The sequence below is a fragment of the Ostrea edulis genome, chromosome 4, assembly GCF_947568905.1.
Source record: "Ostrea edulis chromosome 4, xbOstEdul1.1, whole genome shotgun sequence".
NCBI classification, from domain to species: domain Eukaryota; kingdom Metazoa; phylum Mollusca; class Bivalvia; order Ostreida; family Ostreidae; genus Ostrea; species Ostrea edulis.
In genome coordinates, this window is record NC_079167.1 from 48,243,800 (window position 1) to 48,263,535 (window position 19,736).

General features: G+C 40.2%; 1 protein-coding gene across 1 annotated transcript in view; it reads left to right on the plus strand.

Annotated features, from left to right (window-relative positions):
* Positions 1-19,736, plus strand: part of LOC125668656 (serine protease inhibitor dipetalogastin-like) — a 32,858-nt gene that overhangs the window by 7,362 nt on the left and 5,760 nt on the right. Inside the window, exons 4-6 of the mRNA XM_048902982.2 lie at positions 1,106-1,273; positions 1,408-1,535; positions 6,095-6,281. Coding sequence (XP_048758939.2) covers positions 1,106-1,273; positions 1,408-1,535; positions 6,095-6,281 — 483 coding nt within the window. The remainder of the gene's footprint in view (positions 1-1,105; positions 1,274-1,407; positions 1,536-6,094; positions 6,282-19,736) is intronic.

Below are 19,736 nucleotides of genomic sequence, written 5' to 3' on the forward strand. Positions count from 1 at the left end.
TGGTGAAAGACTTATGAAGTCTATCGAAATGATATTTTCAATCGCGCATGAATATAAGGAAGGTGAGGGTTAGAACTCAGGTTAGATGAATAAGAACTTCGATAAATTGCAATTAACTTTCCGTGGAAATAAATGATATGGCGATTCCTGAACTAATATTCTAAACAAATTCTATATTTGCTTTATTTAAATACATAAACAACGAACGAACATCATTTACATACTCATGTGGTATATTTTTGCGGGAATAGTTCATGTAAACAGAACAGAGGAAGAGGCAATCAGGATATTTGACGACAAGAGAATAATTTGTATCGATACCTGCTACAAATTGTGTCCGGGCTGTTACTGTTTTGTCTTTTGCGGTAGGCTTTTGATATTTGACATATTAGATAAGTTATCATCTCATGCAGATGTGCTGGGTACCATGAATAGTAACCTTTGATTTTAAAAGTTCACACAACCTTTGAAGCTTTTATGGACACATTCCTCAAGCCGATGTGTCGTGTTCCTAGTTTGTGACGTTGAAATTACATGGATATCTAGTTAAGCATAATACTTATGCATGTACATTTTGCTGCTGGATGTAGCTATAAAAGGAAGGACGTACCACACTTAATTCATCATGCTAGATCATGTGTTAGATATGAACAGATCCAAAAATTGCTTGGGGGTGCACGTGGTATGCCAATTAGACTGTCATGTGGTCAGCTCTCGGCTCGTTTCGAAAAGTGTGCAAAAAGACAGGCTGTCTTTTGAAACTATTTTCATTTATAAATATATACCTATAGCTGCACTTTTTTCTGTGCATATTTATTAGATTTTCTTGTTTTATGTTATTCATAGAGGACGGTAGTGATATCATTGTTAAAAATAGAATAAAATTGGAATATATGTACCTTTAAGTCTTTCTACTTTGTTGTATTAATCTGATAAATGTATGATATTTAGTATGATAATACATGTGCAGATAGTGCATGTAGTTGAGGGTAACATTGAAAAGTTTCACATCTCGAAAATTTGTCCCCTGTCAAATATATTGAATATACAGTATTGTTGAAAATATAGTTATTTGCATGGAGACGTGTTTTTTCTTGTGTTTCAGAGAGTCAATGTCATTTGGAACAAGCAGCCTGTGGTTTGGCTACTGCAGGAAGTCACATGTCCAAATCTCATAATGGTGCATGCACGCAAATGGAGGCAAATCATGAATGCCCAATGAAGTGCAACGATACATTGGACCCAGTGTGCAGCAACGCTAACGTTACTTACAGTCCGTCTTCTATCATTTCAAACAATTCCTGAATAAAACAAAAATAAGTTTTTAAACTAAAATGTCAATTGTCAAAAGGGCAAAGTGATATGAAAATGACCAGGAAGAATGGTAATATAAATGGTATTTTGTAGAAAACCCTTGTCTCCTGAAGCAGTTATACTGTAGATATTTGAAATACAACAACCCAACCTACTTGGAGAAATACGAAGTCATGCACGCCGGTACTTGTGATGGTTCTGACCCAACGATAACAGTTGCAGTAAGTTAAAAGTAGTTGATTCGATACAGTTATAAAGAGTTAATGAAAATCGGAATGACACATTCTATAAGAATAATCATTTACTGCGAGCGCTTTCTCCACGTCTACATGGTTCATCAGGCAGTTCAAATATACAAAAGTTGTTGTGACTTCAGTTCAGTTAGATGAATCCTTTATGACGTCACAATAACGTTTTAAAACAGAAAATGTTTGGTATTTTCAACATTTGTAAATACCATTGTTGAATTACTCAAATAATTATTATATATATAAAGAACCTGTGATGGGCAACATCCATAATCACAGAATTCAGTGATTCTGATGATTAGATATCCAAGTATGGACTACCTTTGATATCTTCAAATAAAATCACAAAACATTCAATGGAACAGAGTAAAGTTTTGTACAAATGTAATGCAGACCTGAATGTCTGTTCACATAAGATAAAGTGAATGAAATTGAATCATAGTGTATATTTGGCCATTTGTATGTACAATGCACATAGTAGACTTGCTCAAGTCTCTATGTTGTTTTTATTACTTTATCATTTCGTTCAAATTTTTGTGTTTCAGAAGTCTAAATATCTGCTCTCTACCATACTTAATGTCACCAAACATAGAGACTTGTAAACCCTGCACAGGGCTTATCAGCCTCCTAATTAAATCTGTCATCATGTATCCCTCTGTAGGATGTTTTACGACCTTTCCCCAAATCAAAATGTTTTAGTTTAGCTGTTGCATTCCTAGTGTTTCCATATGGTCAATTCACATGGCAGTTTCTACACTGTGAAAGTTTTTCAGTTTTATTAGGTCACCTTAGTAAACTCGGGTGACCTATTGCAATTGGTCTGCGTCCATTGTGCGTTAACAGTTCTTGATAACTACCATTCCAATTCTTTTCAAATTTAGATTGGGACAAGGGGGACATGAATTGTAATTTTCAGGATTCCTACACCCTTGGGGCCTTAGGGCAGGGCAAAAATTGGCCAATTTTCAAAAATCTTCTCTAGAACACCACACATGTGTAAGAAAAACTAAATGCATTGTGATACAGAGCAGGAAGGACTCTACCAAAACTGTAAATTTCATCATCCCCGGGATAGAGTTTCTGACCCCAGGGAAGGGCCAAACGTGATATATAGTGTTTATGTGTAAAACGCTTAGATAACATCTTCTTTTGTGCTATTAATACTAAATTGTAACTAAATGGATATTTAGAAAGAAAATGTAGTCCTTTACCAAAATTGTAAATTTGATGATCTCAGGGGGTAGGGTTTTGGTATCAGGGTTGGGCCAAAATGGTCAGTTATTAAATGTGTGAAAAATAGAACTGTTTTAACTTCTTCTTGATACCTACTGTTCCAATTCCTTTCAAATTTGGTATGAAGCATCTTCGGGGCATGACGTAAAACATCAATCAATCTTCAGGACAAGGGGGACATAAATTGTAAATTTCATGATTCTAGATGGTAAGGGTTTGGTTTCATGGTGGAGCCAAAATTATTATAGTGATTATTGTTTTTATCATTTGAAGGGCTTCTTTAAATTTACTGATGCTGTATAAAAACTAGTTGCATAATTTGGAAAAGCAGAAAAGAATGTACAAAAAATGATGAATTTTGCAAAGTTATTCCAAGGATCATTAAAGACAGAATATTTTGTGTTAATTGAAAGATATTACTTGCACATGGACATAAATCCAGACACCCATGCTGATAAAGTTTGCCTTAAGTGTGCAAGAGAAGTCAATAAGGTGAATGAAAGTGTTTTGAAACTTAAGACAAACTATAAGTGAACAATAGGAAGTCTGTTGCAATCCTATGGACATGGAACATCTAAGAGATTAGTTTCTGGTTGAATTTTAAATCACTTATAGACAACTGGTTTAATTCTTATGATATGGCTTTAGAAGATTAGATATTTCCGTGTTCATTTTTGGAAATCCCCATAGCCATACATCACCTGTCAACTTATCAGTGATTCAGCAGCACCACACTGCAGTGTTGTAATATGATCCCTTTACCGACTGTATTCTGGTGGGTGATTAAGTCTCTATATTTGGCATTATTAAAAAGTATTAAAGAGAGCAATGATTATTAAACATAGAGACTTGAGCAAGTCTATGCACATAGTTACTTTTACGATTTTTTTGCGTTGGGAAAAAGCCCCATCACATTAACGTTATCCCCATGTACTAGTAAGATTTTCCACATTATCTATATTATCATTGCCATGGAAACGCAATGTCTGGTGTCTTGATCCAGTGATCTTCTCGTTGTCTACGATAAGGAAGACTTATTTTTGGACTGTATGTCCTAATGTTTTCCAGAATTCTGACCCTTATGGACAAGTATAGAGAAATTGATGACCCCCATTATTAATTTCAAATCTGTGCCCCAAGTTTCGCCGACGTAAATCAGTCCTCAAAGGTTACAATTCGTCGTCAACGTTAGAAGATTTACAAGTCACGTGTTGATGTGACATTACACAGTTTTAAAGGCCTTGGTACACTGTTTACTAATTTAGAAGCTAAAGCGGTAAACAACAACAAAACAAAAAATAATGTTAGAATAATCCGCTATAGGTTTTACCTCCATAGTATACTTTACCGTAATTTTTTTGCTGCTATCTTTTTTAGGCGTCCGTCGTTCGTGGTGCATTTTTATCTTCTTGACTACCATTCCAATTCTTTTAGAAATTGTAAATTTCATGATCCCCGGGGTTGAAACTTGGTATATTAGAGTATCTGTATGTAAAACATTTAAATAATATCTTCTTTAATGTTATTGATACTTCATTGAAACTAAATAGATATTTAGAATGAGCAGGTAGCCCTTTACCAAACTTGTAAATCTCATGACCCCAGGGGTTTTGGTATCAGGGTGGGGCCAAAGTGGACAGTTATTAGATGTGTTAATAATTGAACATTTTTTAATTCTTCTTGATAGCTACCATTCCAATTCTTTTGAAACGGTATGAAGCATCTTTGGTATAAGCGGGATATAAATTATTAATTTCAGGATTCCTGCACCCCTGGGGCCTTAGGGGTGGAGCAAAAATTGACCAATTTTCAAAAATCTTCTCTACAACCGCACATGTATAAGAAAAACTATATGCATGGTGATGTAGAGCAGGAAGGCCCCTACCAAAATTGTAATTTTCATGATCCCCGGAGTAAGGATTCTGACTCCAGGGCGGGGCCAAACTTGGTATATAGTATTTATGTGTAAAACATTTTTAAAAGCATCTTTAATGCTATTGATACTAAATTGAAACTAAATGGATATTTGGGAAAGGGCCTATATATTGGCTACGCCTGTTGTCCAATCCAAGAAGTTCTAACTCAGGGCTGGGCTAAACTTGGCATATATAGTGTGGGGCCAGAGTAGAGGGTCAACGTTTTACAAGGGAATATAACAGGAAAAGCTTTAAAATCTTCCTTTCAAGAACTACTTGGCCAGGAAAGTTTACATTTACATAAAAAGCTTTCTGACAAAATGCAGGTTCAAGTTTGTTAAAATTATGCCCCCCCCCCCCCCCGGGTGGGGCCACAATAGGGGATCAAAGTTTCACATACAGATTTATAGAGAAAATCTTTTTAAAATTTCTTCTCAAGAATCACTGGGCCAGAAAAGTTTACATGAAAGCTACCTGACATAGTGCAGAGTCAAGTTTGTTAAAAACATTGCTCCCAGGGGTAGATTTGGGGCCACAATAGGGATCAAAGTTTTACATGCGAATATATAAGGAAAATCTTTAAATATGGGCCGATGTGACTCAGGCGAGCGGTGTGGCCATAAGCCTCTTGTTTGATACTTTTGCTAAATACTAGAATTTATCTTAGTTACTTAGAACTGGGAATTTTTTCTAGATTTCGTGGTCGTTGGAACTTAGTGATACTTTTCATACTCAGGTGACCGATAAGGCTTGTAGGCCCCAGCTTTACCTGAAAACCTTTACTATCTAAAAATAAATTATGGTCGTTATAATGATCTAGTTTGCCAATACAATTCGATTGGGTTAAATCTGTCTGACGTGTTTCATACCAGTTTTTAGGCCGTTCTTGGCACACTGATTCTGAATATGGATTACTCCGTTTACCTAATCAGGACATAGGAATCACGGCAAGTGTGACCGGTCGACAGGGAATGCTTACTCCTCCTAGGCACTTGATCCCATCTCTGGTATATCCAGGGGTCAGTGTTTGCCCAACTCATAATTTGTATTCCTTGTAGGAGTTATGAGATTGATCACTCTTCGTTATCTTCAACTTTCATCTAGTTGATAATTGTATCATGATGATATAAAACAATGGAAGCATAGGGTAATATCTGCATAGCCTCAAGTTTGCATGATTTTCATACAACTATGATACAAACAAACTGAACATTCATTTCTTATAAGAATCCAAAAGACGACGGTGTTGTTTTTGTTTTGTTTTGTTTTTTTATTTATTTTTTTGTTGGTAAAGAATACGGTGACACGGAGCTCCCAAATAAGCAATGTCTTTTTATGTATCTGTCATAGATCTAAAAAAAAAAAATCCTCTAATCAATGTAGGTTGACTGCAGCAAATACTTGTCTCACTTGGGATCTGTAGCTGTAGAGGGCGGACAAACCAACCCTGTCACCTGTCCACATTCAATTACTCACCACAGTTTGTCGGACTACGTGTGTGGGGCTGATAAACATACCTACTACTCGGAATGTTACTACTGTAGACACGTTGCTTCAAAGAGTACAGATGGTAATGTTGGTCATTTTAGTTTTTAAAGTAGTCCTATCATCGCTCTACGTCACAATAAAAAGTGAATACGGAACCGTACTACCGGTTTCCGAAATGTGGTATTTTAACGATATTGGTTTGAGGAGGACTCGTCTCTGGTCACTCTTCATTCTCTCAACATGGATGCGTTATGTAAACTTTACATACACCTCTGTCGACGCGTATGTGATTAAATTGTCACGTGATACAGAACGTTGGCAGAGCACTCGGATCACCTTGGCCAAATGGTTGGCAGAGGAGTAACATGCGTAGCACGCCCTCTTGTGAGAGAATATCTCTCATATCAGCTTTGGCCAAATTTGTTAAAAAAGAAAGCCGAGATAATCCAGGCTATAGTATGAAAATAAAGATACATAAACGATATTTCGGCAGATTAAAGTCTGCATTTAACATGTTCATGATCAAGCATTTATAATCTCGGCTAAGATTCGGCTCGGCTGAATATTTGGACTGACGTCTTCGCCGATCTCAGCCGAGATAAGGCTTTCAGTATATCCATGACAATCATGTATATATAAGATTTACGATGAATTTAGTTAATGATTAGGTGATATTATTATCATAACTAGTCTTTTCTGTAACAGATAATAGCATTGAATTACAAGAGCGTTGTAACAAGCGCTAATGATACAACGCCACTTACTGATAGAAATATCATTAAGTGTTGTAAATGCAACGCTTAATGCTATAAATCACTGCATTAATATTTGACATTCTCAACCGCTAATGCTAAATCGCTACTTTATTTTTTGCTTGCTAATCAATGTTTCTTGAGAGCGAATTAAGACACGTCCTATTCGTATGCGCGAATAGATAATAAATGACGTAAATATTCTCCAGGAGGACGAGTTAATTAATGATGGTAATCAGTACATAAAATAGGCTCGTACTAAATGACGTAAATATTCTCCAGGAGGACGAGTTAATTAATGATGGTAATCAGTACATAAAATAGGCTCGTACCCGTATTATGCACCTGTAACATGCGGTAATGGTACAATGCCGCTTATTGCTATGATAGCTGACATTCTCACCTGCTAATGCTAAATCACCGCTTATCGTTAGAATTTTATCATCAAGCTTCACAAATGCACAGCAACCCTAACGCGTACTAAAACATGATCAGCCGCTATTGATACAATGTACAAACTTATATATCATTAAGCGTTTCAGTCGCACCCTTTAATGATAATATTATTTATGTCTGTCTGTCTCCCATCAAAGAATAGAACAATTCCTCAACAAAGATAAATAGGTCATTTATTAAAATTATAAAAGACGAAAAAATGCACAAAATAACATACATAACCTGTTGCATTAAAGTATGCAACCAGGCTAAGCTTTCACGGAACAAAATAACATGCATTGCCGGCTGCATACAACCAGGCTAAGCTTTCACGGAACAAAATAACATGCATTGCCGGCTGCATACAACCAGGCTAAGCTTTCACGGAACAAAATAACATGCATTGCCGGCTGCATACAACCAGGCTAAGCTTTCACGGAACAAAATAACAGTATATGCGATACTCCTTAAACCACTGCACTCACTGTAGATTGTCTTATTCGGGACGGACTGTCAGCACAGCAGCCAGGACGACGGTCCTGCAGCCAATGGCTAGCCTCACTAGAGAGGTCAGCTTCACTGTGACAGAATTTATAGATATGTCAATCCTGAAATGGCCTTCTAAATTTTCTCTCGAAACCGTTGAACGGGCAAAAAATTATACTTTATTTGATTCATCAAACTTACGCTGTTTTCCTTGCCGATGCTTAGTATTTACACCCTTTATCACGTGATATTGACTAGTAAAAGAATCCATTTGATTAGACCTCAAAATTCCGTGATTATTACAGTATCAGTAAGAGTGGGCTGTTGAGGAGTCTGTTTGAACATGAACTACAATTCATTGATTCATTGTCAATTTGACCACAATATTAACGTCAGAGACTGAACTGCTCATAAATTGTAGTAGTATTCCTAACTTTATCTTTGTCAAGAAATGTGTGTCGAATTCAAGAAAAGGTGTTCTTTTTTCTTTTTACATAGATTGTGTATTGCTCATTGTCCTTAAGATTCAGTACAAAAAGTGATAAAGGATAGTTACTATCGGGATTGGGAATTCATATACAATGTATATCAAATTGGATGCACTACTGTACCTGATACACCGTCGTACAACCTTTTGGGGTGAGGAATAGTGACCCTAAGGGGTACGAAATTTGAAGCGTGTTTTACTAGATAAGTTGACATGTTTAGCTTGGTTACAGCTATGGAGATAAAAAAAAAAAAAAAAACCAGTCTTATATTAACATACCACGGAACACAGTGATGTCCCCGCTTACTCTTACTCGTTTCCCACCTTGCAGTTCATGTTAGAAATACAATTGTAGGTAAACACTTCATACGGCAATCACACGTACGGATATAAATTCGATCAATATTTGGTGAAATTTTCAATTATTCTACCACTCTATATAATATAACTAATACGCATAGTTTCTGCACCTAACGCTGTAGCAGATACTTCCATGATTTCCGAAATTTCACGTCAAATAAACGATGAACATTTCAATTTTAGTGTGTGCCACTAGGGGGTACAGCTTTCAGTGGAAGTAGAGGGCAATGAATCAATCATAATGTGACGAGTTTAAGAAAGTGTCATTTGGATTTGCGTTGATAACAAACATATCGTAGTCATTCTTTGACTTGAAATGTCGCTTGTATATAAATGCAGTCGGTACATTTACATTTCTGATCAGAGAATTATTTGATGTATTCTTATATCATCAAGATGTTCAAAAATCGTATTTCAAAACTGACGTCATCTAAGAAGTTGGAAGAAATTGTTTTTGTTACACTAATTGTATCGTTGTCACATAAGGTTAATAACAACTTAATCTTTGATTGATTGACTGATTGATTAATTGGGGTTTTACGCCGTTTTGGCAATATTTCAGCCATTTTACGGCGGTTAACTAATTGAATTGTGTTTGGTTGTGAGTGTTTGAGTTTCCCTGACGGCCCCCAGTGAGCCTACTCTTTTTCGAACATCAGGGAAACGATCTTTTGCGTGCCAAGGGGGTTGTGATCCTTGACATGGGACACCCTTATAAAAGTTAAAAGTATATAAACAGGTTAAAAAACACCAAAAACAAAAAAGAAAACAATTCGCGTATATAAACAGTTATATTATAAAAGTTTTCAAATTTTTCTGTATAAGTCGCATTCTTGGAAATATTGTATAATATAATGATTGTCGATATTTGTAAAACTTTCTTTCATTGATTGCACACTATCAAAACTTAATCTTTAAAGAGACCGGTCACTTAATCTTTGAAGAGACCGCTAAAAAATTTGCAGGTAAGGAAGGGGACACATAGAGCTATCATTTCCCACCCTCAGTTTGGGGCTGTAGGGGTACCACCTGGGGTCTCTCAAGGGTGGTGCCTCTTTTCAGACCTCTCTAATAATTAACTAAATGGTGATGGAATAAAAGAAAACTGATAAACGACTAGAGAACAAACACATTACTTACTTAGGCCTGTCGTTCTGTGAGGAACATAGGTCATCGACGACAGTCCTCCAACGAACAGATGTTGAAGATGAGCCTGAGACAGGTGTTGTAAAATGTCTGGATCTTCTGTGGGGTTGTTTTGGTCAATCTCCATGTCTCTGCTCCATACAAGAAGACGGACTTAACATTGGAGTTGAGGATCCGCAGTTTGGTAGTAATACAGATGTTCTTTGAGGCCCAGATGTTCTTTAGCATGATAAACGCTGCTCGTGCCTTGTCGATTCTTGACTTGATGTCACGGTCTGTGCCACCCTGTCTGTCCACCACACTCCCCGGGTAGATGAAGGACTCAACTTCTATGATGGGCTCACCACCAACTGTGACTGGTAGTTGGACAGTGGTGTTGATCTTCATCAATTCTGTTTTCTTCATGTTGATCTTAAATCTCGTTCCTGCTGATGTTGTTGCAAGATGAGTTGTTTTGTCCTGCATCTGATTGTGGTTGTGCGAAAAGAGAGCCAGATCATCGGCAAAGTCGAGATTGTCGAGTTGCGTCAGTAGTGTCCACTGTATACCATTGTTCCTGCCTGATGTGGTAGTCCCCATGATCTAGTCAATAACCAAGAGGAAGAGGAATGGTGACAGCAGACATCCTTGTCGAACTCCTGTCTTGACCTCAAAACTCTCGGACATCTGGCCAGCATGGGCAACCCTGCATGTCATGCCTTGGTAGGTGTTACGAATCAGGGAGACGAGCTTCTCGGGTACTCCATAATGCCTCAGTATCTTCCACAGTGTCTCACGATCCACGCTGTCGAATGCTTTCTCGTAGTCGATGAAGTTGATATAGAGGGGGACTTCCACTCCAGTGATTGTTCAATGATGATGCGTAGACTGGCTATCTGGTCAGCATATGATCTGTTGCGTCTAAAACCAGCCTGCTGGTCACGGAGCTTTTGTTCCACTCCCCCTTTCATCCTCTCGAGAATGATCCTGTTGAGGACCTTGCCAGGTACTGACAGGAGCATAATTCCACGGTAGTTACTGCAGTCCCTCAGATCTCCCTTCTTTGGCAGCTTAATAAGGACGCCTTCTTTCCATTCCTCTGGGATGTTTTCTTCCACCCAGATCTTCTTGAAGAGGTTGTGCAAGATGTTAACAGTTGTATCAGCTTTGATGGCTTCCGCTGGTATCTCGTCAGGCCTTGCCGCTTTTCCATCCTTAAATGTGGTAATTGCTCTCCTGATCTCTGTCTTTGTTGGCTTGTCGCAGTCGATCAGGAGGTCTGTATTGGCTGGTTGTATGCCCGGAGGCGTTTCTGATGTTGGTCTATTTAATAGCTCTCCAAAGCGTTCTACCCATCTCTTCAATTGTTCTTCTGTTGTTGTGAGAGGATTCCCGTTCTTGTCCTTCACCGGCTTGTCTGTCTGCTGGAACTTGTTGGAGAGCTTTTTTGTGACCATTACAGTTCTCTCAAGTTTCCTTGTCCCACTGCTTCTTCAGCTTGCTTCGCCAGGTTGTCAGTGTGATACCGTTTATCTTTCCTCATGCTTTTCTTAACTTCTTTATCTGTAGCTGTGTAGTCCTCTTGAGCTTTTGCCTTTGCTGCTCTTGTCAGGCTTGTTTTCAGTGCCGCTTTCTTTTCCTTCCTCACATCCAGTTTCCTCATGGTATCAACAGATATCCACTCTTTGAGTTGAGCCTTTCTTCTGCCGAGGACTTCTTCACATGTGCCTCGCCACATTTCCTTGACGTGCTGCCATTGGGTCTCGATGTTGGTATCATTGTTTTCTAGCTGGTCTTGTAGCGGATGGAATCTGTTGGACAGGCTGAGGTGGAATGCTGTCCTCACTTCCTTTGTTTTGAGGACACTCACGTTGTACCTAATCTTTGAAGGCTCCACTAGTAAGATTATGCAGGTAAGAAAGGGGTCCCCATAATCTATCATTTCCCACCCTCAGTTTGGGGCTGTAGGGGGTACCACTTGGAGCCTCCCTAGGGTGGGGTCACTTTTCAGATCTCTCTAATAATTGACTGAAGGGTGTTGGAATAAAACAAGATTGATAAACGACTAGAGAACAATGATGTCAAACACATACAACCCATAAAAGGTGTCATATAAGCCTCTAAGGGCTATTGAGCTCACCTGAAAGTTCATGATTTTACATCATGAAGCCTCATAATTGAGGCTAATAGCAACTTAATCTTTGAAGAGTCCATTTAAAGGTAAGGAAGGGATCCCCTAGATCTATCCTTTCCCACCCTCAGCTTGGGGATGTAGGGATACCACCTGGGGCCTACCAAGGGTGGGGCCACTTTTCAGTCCTCTCTAATAATTGACTAAAGGGTGTTGGAATAAAATAAGATAAACGACTAGAGAACAATGCTTTTAAACACATACAACCATTAAAAGGGGTCATATAGGCCTTTAAAGGTAATTGAGCTCACCTAAAAGTTCATGATTTTACATCATATAGGGTCATAATGGAGGTTAATAGGAACTTAATCTTTGAAGAGTCCACTAAAAGATTATGCAGGTAAGAAAGGGGTCCCCGAAAGCCATCATTTCTCACCCTCAGTTTGGGGCTCTAAGGATACCACCTGGGGCTTCCAAGGGTGGGTCCACAATTCAGACCTCTCTAATATTTGACTAAAGGGTTTTGGAATAAAACAAGATTGATAACCGACTAGTGAACAATGTGTCAAACACATACAACCCTTAAAAGATAAGGAGTCCTCGAGAGCTACCACATACATCCCTTAAAAGGGGTCATATAGGCCTTTAAGGGCAATTAAACTCACCTGAAAGTTCATGATTTTACATCATGAAGTGTCAAAATGGACGCTAATAACAACTTAATCTTTAAAGAGTCTGCTAAAAGAGTATGCTGGCAATAAAATGGACCCCTATGGTAAAATTTTCCGCCCTCAGTTTGGGGCTGTTGGAGTCGCACCATGTGCCTTCCGAGTCTTGGTCCATTTTCAGACCTCTTTAATCAATGACTGTGGTGTACGTTATTGGCGCCCAACTCCAGGCCATGGACGTAAATTTATGGGTGATTGCAGTCTGATTAAAATCAGACCCCATACTCAATATCATATCGTTGGGATGAGTATGGGATCTGATTTTAATCAGACTGGAGTGATTGCAAAGTTGTTGTTTCCCTGCAGTGTGCTGGTCTGCCGCTTTTTTGTCGGGGTCTTTCAATTTAGTTAAGATTTTTCAATTTGAATTTTAAGAATTAAGGTTTAGTAATTATTTTAGATAGATAGAATTATTTAGACATTTTTAAATCACAATTTAGTAGCTTTGTATTTTTTGTGTATAAATGTGATGAATTTGTCTATGGATTAGGTGTTCTGTGTTTTGGGCTTGTGCCCCAATCTAATTAAAATCGGATCCTAGGATACGCTTACAATCACTATAATAGGATCTGACATAACCCCATTCGGGGTCATGTGCTTGGAATATTCATGACAACTATCAGCCAGTCAGATTGCGCCATACAGACAATGATGGATATTCAGGCGGTTCCCGGCAATTCGTAAACAAGTTGCAGTAATCACTTTCCCACGAAGTTTATTGCACACTATAAAATTGTATATCCTCACATAAGGAATTTTAAACTTTCGCAATAATGCCTAATCTATTCCGTCCATACAAACAACAAAACGTACGAGATAAAATACACCCAAATCAAATTAATTGTGAATTACGATTTATGTATGAATAGGGATGGGTACGATTTGAATAGTTTTCAAAATAGTTTACTTAATTAACGCGAGGAATATAACGACAGTCGACGTAAACGGTGCACTGTGACGTCACATCTAACTGTGATGTGTTTTCTTTCAAACCAAACAATCGCAGCCGTTTTCCTTGAATTGTAAACGCTCTGATTGGCTGATATAAAGTTCATCTGAACATGACCCCTAGTCGGGTTATGTCAGATCTACTTACGCAGAGTATACGGCGCGGATCTCTACTTACGCAGAGTAGAAGAAGTCTGATTTTAATTTGATTGGCTTGTGCCCCTCCCCGGACACTCCAGCGATCGTGCGGCATAACACTGCGTCCCCGAATTTACACTTGAGTAGGTTGGTAGGAAATGTAGGCTTTAGTTTGTGGTATGAAAGGCCCTAAGTTAGAGTTGTTTTCTCAGGAAATATTCATGGGTGGTGATTATTTCACTCCGTCCTTGCCTTCTTGTTTGAGGGAGGAGTTGGAAGGTTCACAGGTGCCAATGGTAGGGGTGAGGTTTACTAGTCCCCAGTTCAGTTCTCAAGAGATTGACAGTTCAGATTTTAGATGGGGATCTCTATATTGTAGGTGCGACTCACCGGAGAACTTTATTAGTTTCGCTTGACTCAAGAAAAGTTATAGCCATAATACCCGAAGGTTTAGGGACTTAGATAGGTTGGCTGACGACTACTCGTCCCCCCTGGAGGGGAGGGGGTCAGTTATGCCCGATGTCCCAGTGAGACCTACTACGACTATATAGTTGAGGATTACATATCCAGTTCTGGGAATCTCCCAGAATATCTAATCCCCGTCACTGCATCCATTCACTCCAGTGTCGGGGAGATCAGTCCAACCCCCTCACCGATAAGTTGATGACCAGACCCCTGGTCAGTTCAGTCAGGGTTTGTATCAAGGGTTCTAGTAAGCGCCAGCATATCCCTACAACAGGACCGTATTCCCTAGTTGCCCTATTGTTGGAGCTACCAGCTCCCATAGTTCCTCCATTGTACCGATCTCCTCACAGGGTCCTCTGGCCCTTTACTATAGAGTACAGTTTCGTAAAACCTACTCATTCCATTTCCTTTACTCTATATCTGTGAAAGTGCCCAGTACGCCTACTCCTTGGTATCCCACATGGTTGATGGATATGCGAGCACATATATGCATCACATCGTTGCCATGACCGCCCCCTATCAGCAGCAGGGGCCTTCTTCTCATTTTCAGGCACAGTCTGGCACCACTGTTTGTAGGGGAGAGGAGGGAGAGTAGCCAACGTTAAGCCCCAGTTAGGTAAACCAGGATCACACAAGCCATTCTCTGAACGTTCCGTCTAGGGGCTAGCCCCAGTGCCCTATACACCCTCCGCGGTCTCCAAATAATCTTGTACTGGGGAACACGCGATTGGCACGGGTAGAAGCGCGCCTAGGTACACGGATTCGTTGTAAGATGGGAATTCTATTTGGAAATCCTTCTTGCACAAGATTGTTCGGCTAGCTTGCAGTCAACAATGAACAGAGATGTAGCATTACAACCAATTCTTAGATGACACTTTGAACGACTATATTAAATCTTGTTGTTGGAGATGATAACCTCTCACTGGCTCAGATCTTGAGACTTTTCGAGAAGCGCTTCGGATCGTCAGTGCACACACCAGATTACTTTCCAGTCAGTTTCTTAGAATGTGGGAGAATCGTTGCACCAGTGGGCGGACAGGGTCCTCAACTTAGCGATGCATGCTTTCCCATCTGTGCCCACACATGTCATTTAGGCTGTGTTTTGTAGTCGAGGTTTGTACGCCCTAGATGTTAGACCTAAGACTGAAAGAAGATGTGGACAGGATGCAGTACTACCTGCATTCCCGGTAAACCAAGTCAATTTAAGCCCATGAAGGTTATAAGGATGGTGGTCCAGGAGGAACACCGGTATTGAAAAATGGTTTAAGGGACCTAGGTCTGAGAATTGAGGAACTGGAGAAGGAAATGCGGGGGCACACTCCTTCCCTCGAGATGCACCTCTCATCAAAGCAAGGGCACGAACAGAAACGCTTGGTTGTTAAGTGTGGGGTCTTGGCTATTTCGAGAGGGACTGTCCGGAGCTCAACTTGAAGGATGCACCCAGAAGGCAAGAGGCAACGGTGAAGCCTAGGGAGAATTCCGAGGCCCACCAACGAACACTTGAGCCTCAAGAGCGGGGAGCGACTATCCGTCCACCGTTGCCTAAAGAGCATAGGTGCTTGGGTCGAGGATATTGCACTATAACCTATATGTAAACAATGCGCCATTATATTTTGTGTGTTTTATCGAAGTGACTGTGAACGAGTTAATTAACTGTAATCGTGTGGGAACGAATTGTCTATTATTGTGTGTGCACGTTGTTGTTTTGCTGTGAACTCTATACATAAAGGTTTTGACTGTTTATTAAGGCATTAGTGTTATAACATATTGGCGTGGTGGCAGCGAATCGTCATCCATTTCCCGAAGAACAGACTATTCCAAATTCTAGCGAATGTGTTAACACTCAGTGACTTACCAATGCGAAAGTGCATATAAACAACGCCGTTTATCAGGAACTGTACACGTCAAAAACCTGTGCGAACCAAAACAATCACCTGTAATTCGACTAATGGTAATTACTCGTCATGGCTACAACACGTGCCCCAAAGCAGTGGCCATTAACAAAAAGTGAATCTATTACTTCATTTGAGGCATGGCGTCAAAATCTGCAATATACACTCTCCCTCGACACAAACTTTGCCCCGTTCCTTGTCGACGGTTTCACCTGGTTAAAGAAGACGCCCACCACCCCCTTAAGAGGATTTGAGAATGACGGCGTGGATGTAGCTGAGAATACCAGGCGCACGGCAGCGCAGAAGGTAACACATCTCGAGTTGATGCTAGGCCAAATAGCTAACTTTTGACCTGTGGTGTCCAGGAACACCATCGTTAAAAACTCTACCTCAGTTCATTCCATATGGCAGTCATTAAGACAACATTATGGGTTCCAGTCCACAGGAAGTCACTTCCTTGACTTTGACAATATTCATTTGGAGGCATGCGAGAGGCCAGAGGACCTATATCAACGCCTTATGAGTTTCATAGAAGACAATCTACTTACACCAACGGGAAACATCAGTCACCATGGAGAAATCCCTGAGGCAGAGGAAGAACTTACCCCGACACTTGAGAATCTTGTGATACTCACCTGGCTCAGACTCGTACATAAGGATCTTCCAACATTAGTGAAACAGCGATATGGAACAGAGTTGCGTTCAAAAATGCTAGCCTCCATTAAACCAGAAATTTCACAAGCCCTTGACAGCTTACTTGATGAAATACATTCATCACATGAATCCAAAGTCCTGCGAACTGCCTTTGTTAAACAAACAAAAACCTCAAATAAGAAGTCCCTTACAACAACACTGAAACGTGAATGCCCATTGTGCAAACAGGCAGGACTGACCAGAATCGACTACTTCCTCAGTACTTGTAAATATCTACCTGATGGAGACAGACGTTTCATGACCAAGTCCAGACGACTAGTTCAAATGGAGGACTCGGACAGTGAAGAGTTCTCAGGTGACTTTTGTGATCCTTCCTCAGTAGATGACGAAGACCCACCATCATTTATTCCATCAACTCGCCGCGTCAGCTTTAGCAAGTCTGCTCAAATTAAAATGTTTTATGAGCACCACCCTGTGTATTTAACTATAGATTCTGAAGCTGAAATTAGCATGATTAGGACCAAATTTGCAGAGCTGATCGGAGCTCCTATCAAGAAGACATCGCAGAATGCTCTTCAAGCCGATGGCATGACACCTCTTGAGAATGTCGGGGAAGTACATCTCACTCTAACCCGAAACAACAAAATACTTCACCTTGACGCTCTTGCCGTCAACGATTTGGATGTTGACATTTTGGCAGGAATGCCATTCATGAAGTGCAATGACATTGGCAACGTCCCTCCAAACACCAAGTGACCATTGGCGATTCTACTATTATCCAATACATGTACATACCTGATGGTCAATCCACGATACCTCATCATGTGCGACGAGCCCATGCCTTCATCCTCCGAGCGGAACCAACAACAACAACCGTTTGGCCTGGATCATACATGGAGCTCAAAATTCCTGATGTTTTACACCCTGAATCAACTCTTTCCATGGAACCGCGAGTGAACCGGACCACAACAGGAAACCTGGACTGGCCTAAGCCGACTGTGATCGAAGCTATTGGTGGGAAAGTTCGACTCTTGAATGACACTAATGAGCCATGTGTAATACACAAAAATGATCACTTGTGTCAACTTCACCTTACATCTACAAATTACACTGATTTAGATGGGAGTACAGACTATGAAACAGATCCTATCCTCTCCACTGTCAGAATGACAGGGACATCAAATTTCCACTCAGACACAGTTAGTATTGATCCAGAAAATATTCTGAGCGAAACCGATCGTAAGAAGTTCAACAAACTACTTGAAAGGTACGACTCAATATTTGACCCAAGTTTTGAAGGATACAATGGAACAGCTGGCAAATTCGAATGTCATATAAACATGGGACCTGTTCAACCTCCACAGCGAAAAGGAAGGCTACCACAGTATTCGAGAGACAAATTACAGGAATTACAACAAAAATGTGATGAACTTGAGACCTTAGGAGTTCTTAGAAATCCGGAAGAATTGGACATCTCTATTGAATATCTGAATTCATCCTTTCTCGCCAAAAAGCCAAACGGAGGCCACAGACTCGTCACAGCTTTTGAAGACGTGGGACGCTACAGTAAGCCACAGCCATCACTCATGCCGGATGTTGATTCAGCTCTTCGTACCATCGGCAGATGGAAATACATTATTGTGTCCGACTTGACCAGTGCATTCCATCAGATTCCTCTTTCGAAACCATCCTTAAAGCACTGTGGCATTGTGACGCCTTATCGAGGAGTACGTGTGTACACTAGGTGTGCTATGGGCATGCCAGGCTCAGAAACTGCTCTTGAGGAGCTTATGTGCAGAGTACTCGGAGACTGTTTACAAGAAGGTAGTGTGGCTAAACTAGCTGATGACCTATATTGTGGAGGGCAAACAGTGGAGGAATTACTCAACAATTGGGAAAGCGTGCTTGAGTCACTTGCACGATGTGGACTTCATTTGTCTCCTACCAAAACCATCATATGCCCCCGTTCGACCACAATACTTGGATGGAATTGGACTGAAGGGAAGATTTCTGCCAGCAAACACAAGGTCTCCACATTATCATCATGCAGTGTTCCCGATACAGTGAAAGGCCTTCGATCATTTCTTGGTGCATATAAGATTCTTGGGCGGGTAATTCCAAACTGTTCTGATATACTTACCCCATTAGAAAACTCGATTGGAGGAATGCAATCCAAAGACAAAGTACAGTGGACCGATGAGCTGCGTCAACATTTCAAGAACGCTCAAGAAAAGCTATCATTAAGCAAAGCAATTATCTTACCCATTCCGTCTGATGAACTTTGGATTGTTACAGATGGTTCCGTCAGCAAACGAGGCCTAGGAGCTACTATGTATGCCATGCGCAAAGGAAAACTAAATCTTGCTGGATTTTTTAGTGCCAAATTAAGAAAACATCAAGTAACATGGCTGCCATGTGAAATTGAAGCATTATGTATCGCAGCAGCAATTAAACACTTTAGTCCATTCATAATTCAATCTGTAAAACAAACTCATGTACTTACTGACAGTAAACCATGTGTGGAAGCTTTTGAAAAACTTCGTCGTGGAGAGTTCTCATCAAGTCCAAGAGTCACATCCTTTTTGTCCGTGGCTAGTCGGTACCGAACTTCTATACAACACCGTGCTGGCTCAGCTAATGTACCCTCTGATTTCGCAAGTCGGAATGCCCCAGAATGTTCCGAACTACGATGCCAGATATGCAGTTTTATTGCTCAAACAGAAGACTCTGTTGTAAGGTCAGTGTGCTTACAAGATGTGCTTGATAGTAAAGTCAATTTACCCTTTACAACACGCTCTGCTTGGGTGTCCATCCAGTCGGAGTGCCTTGACTTACGAAGAATCCATGCACATCTCAAACAAGGAACTCGTCCATCCCGGAAACTAACTAACATTAGAGATGTGAAGCGTTACCTTAGTGTTGCTAACATTGCTAGA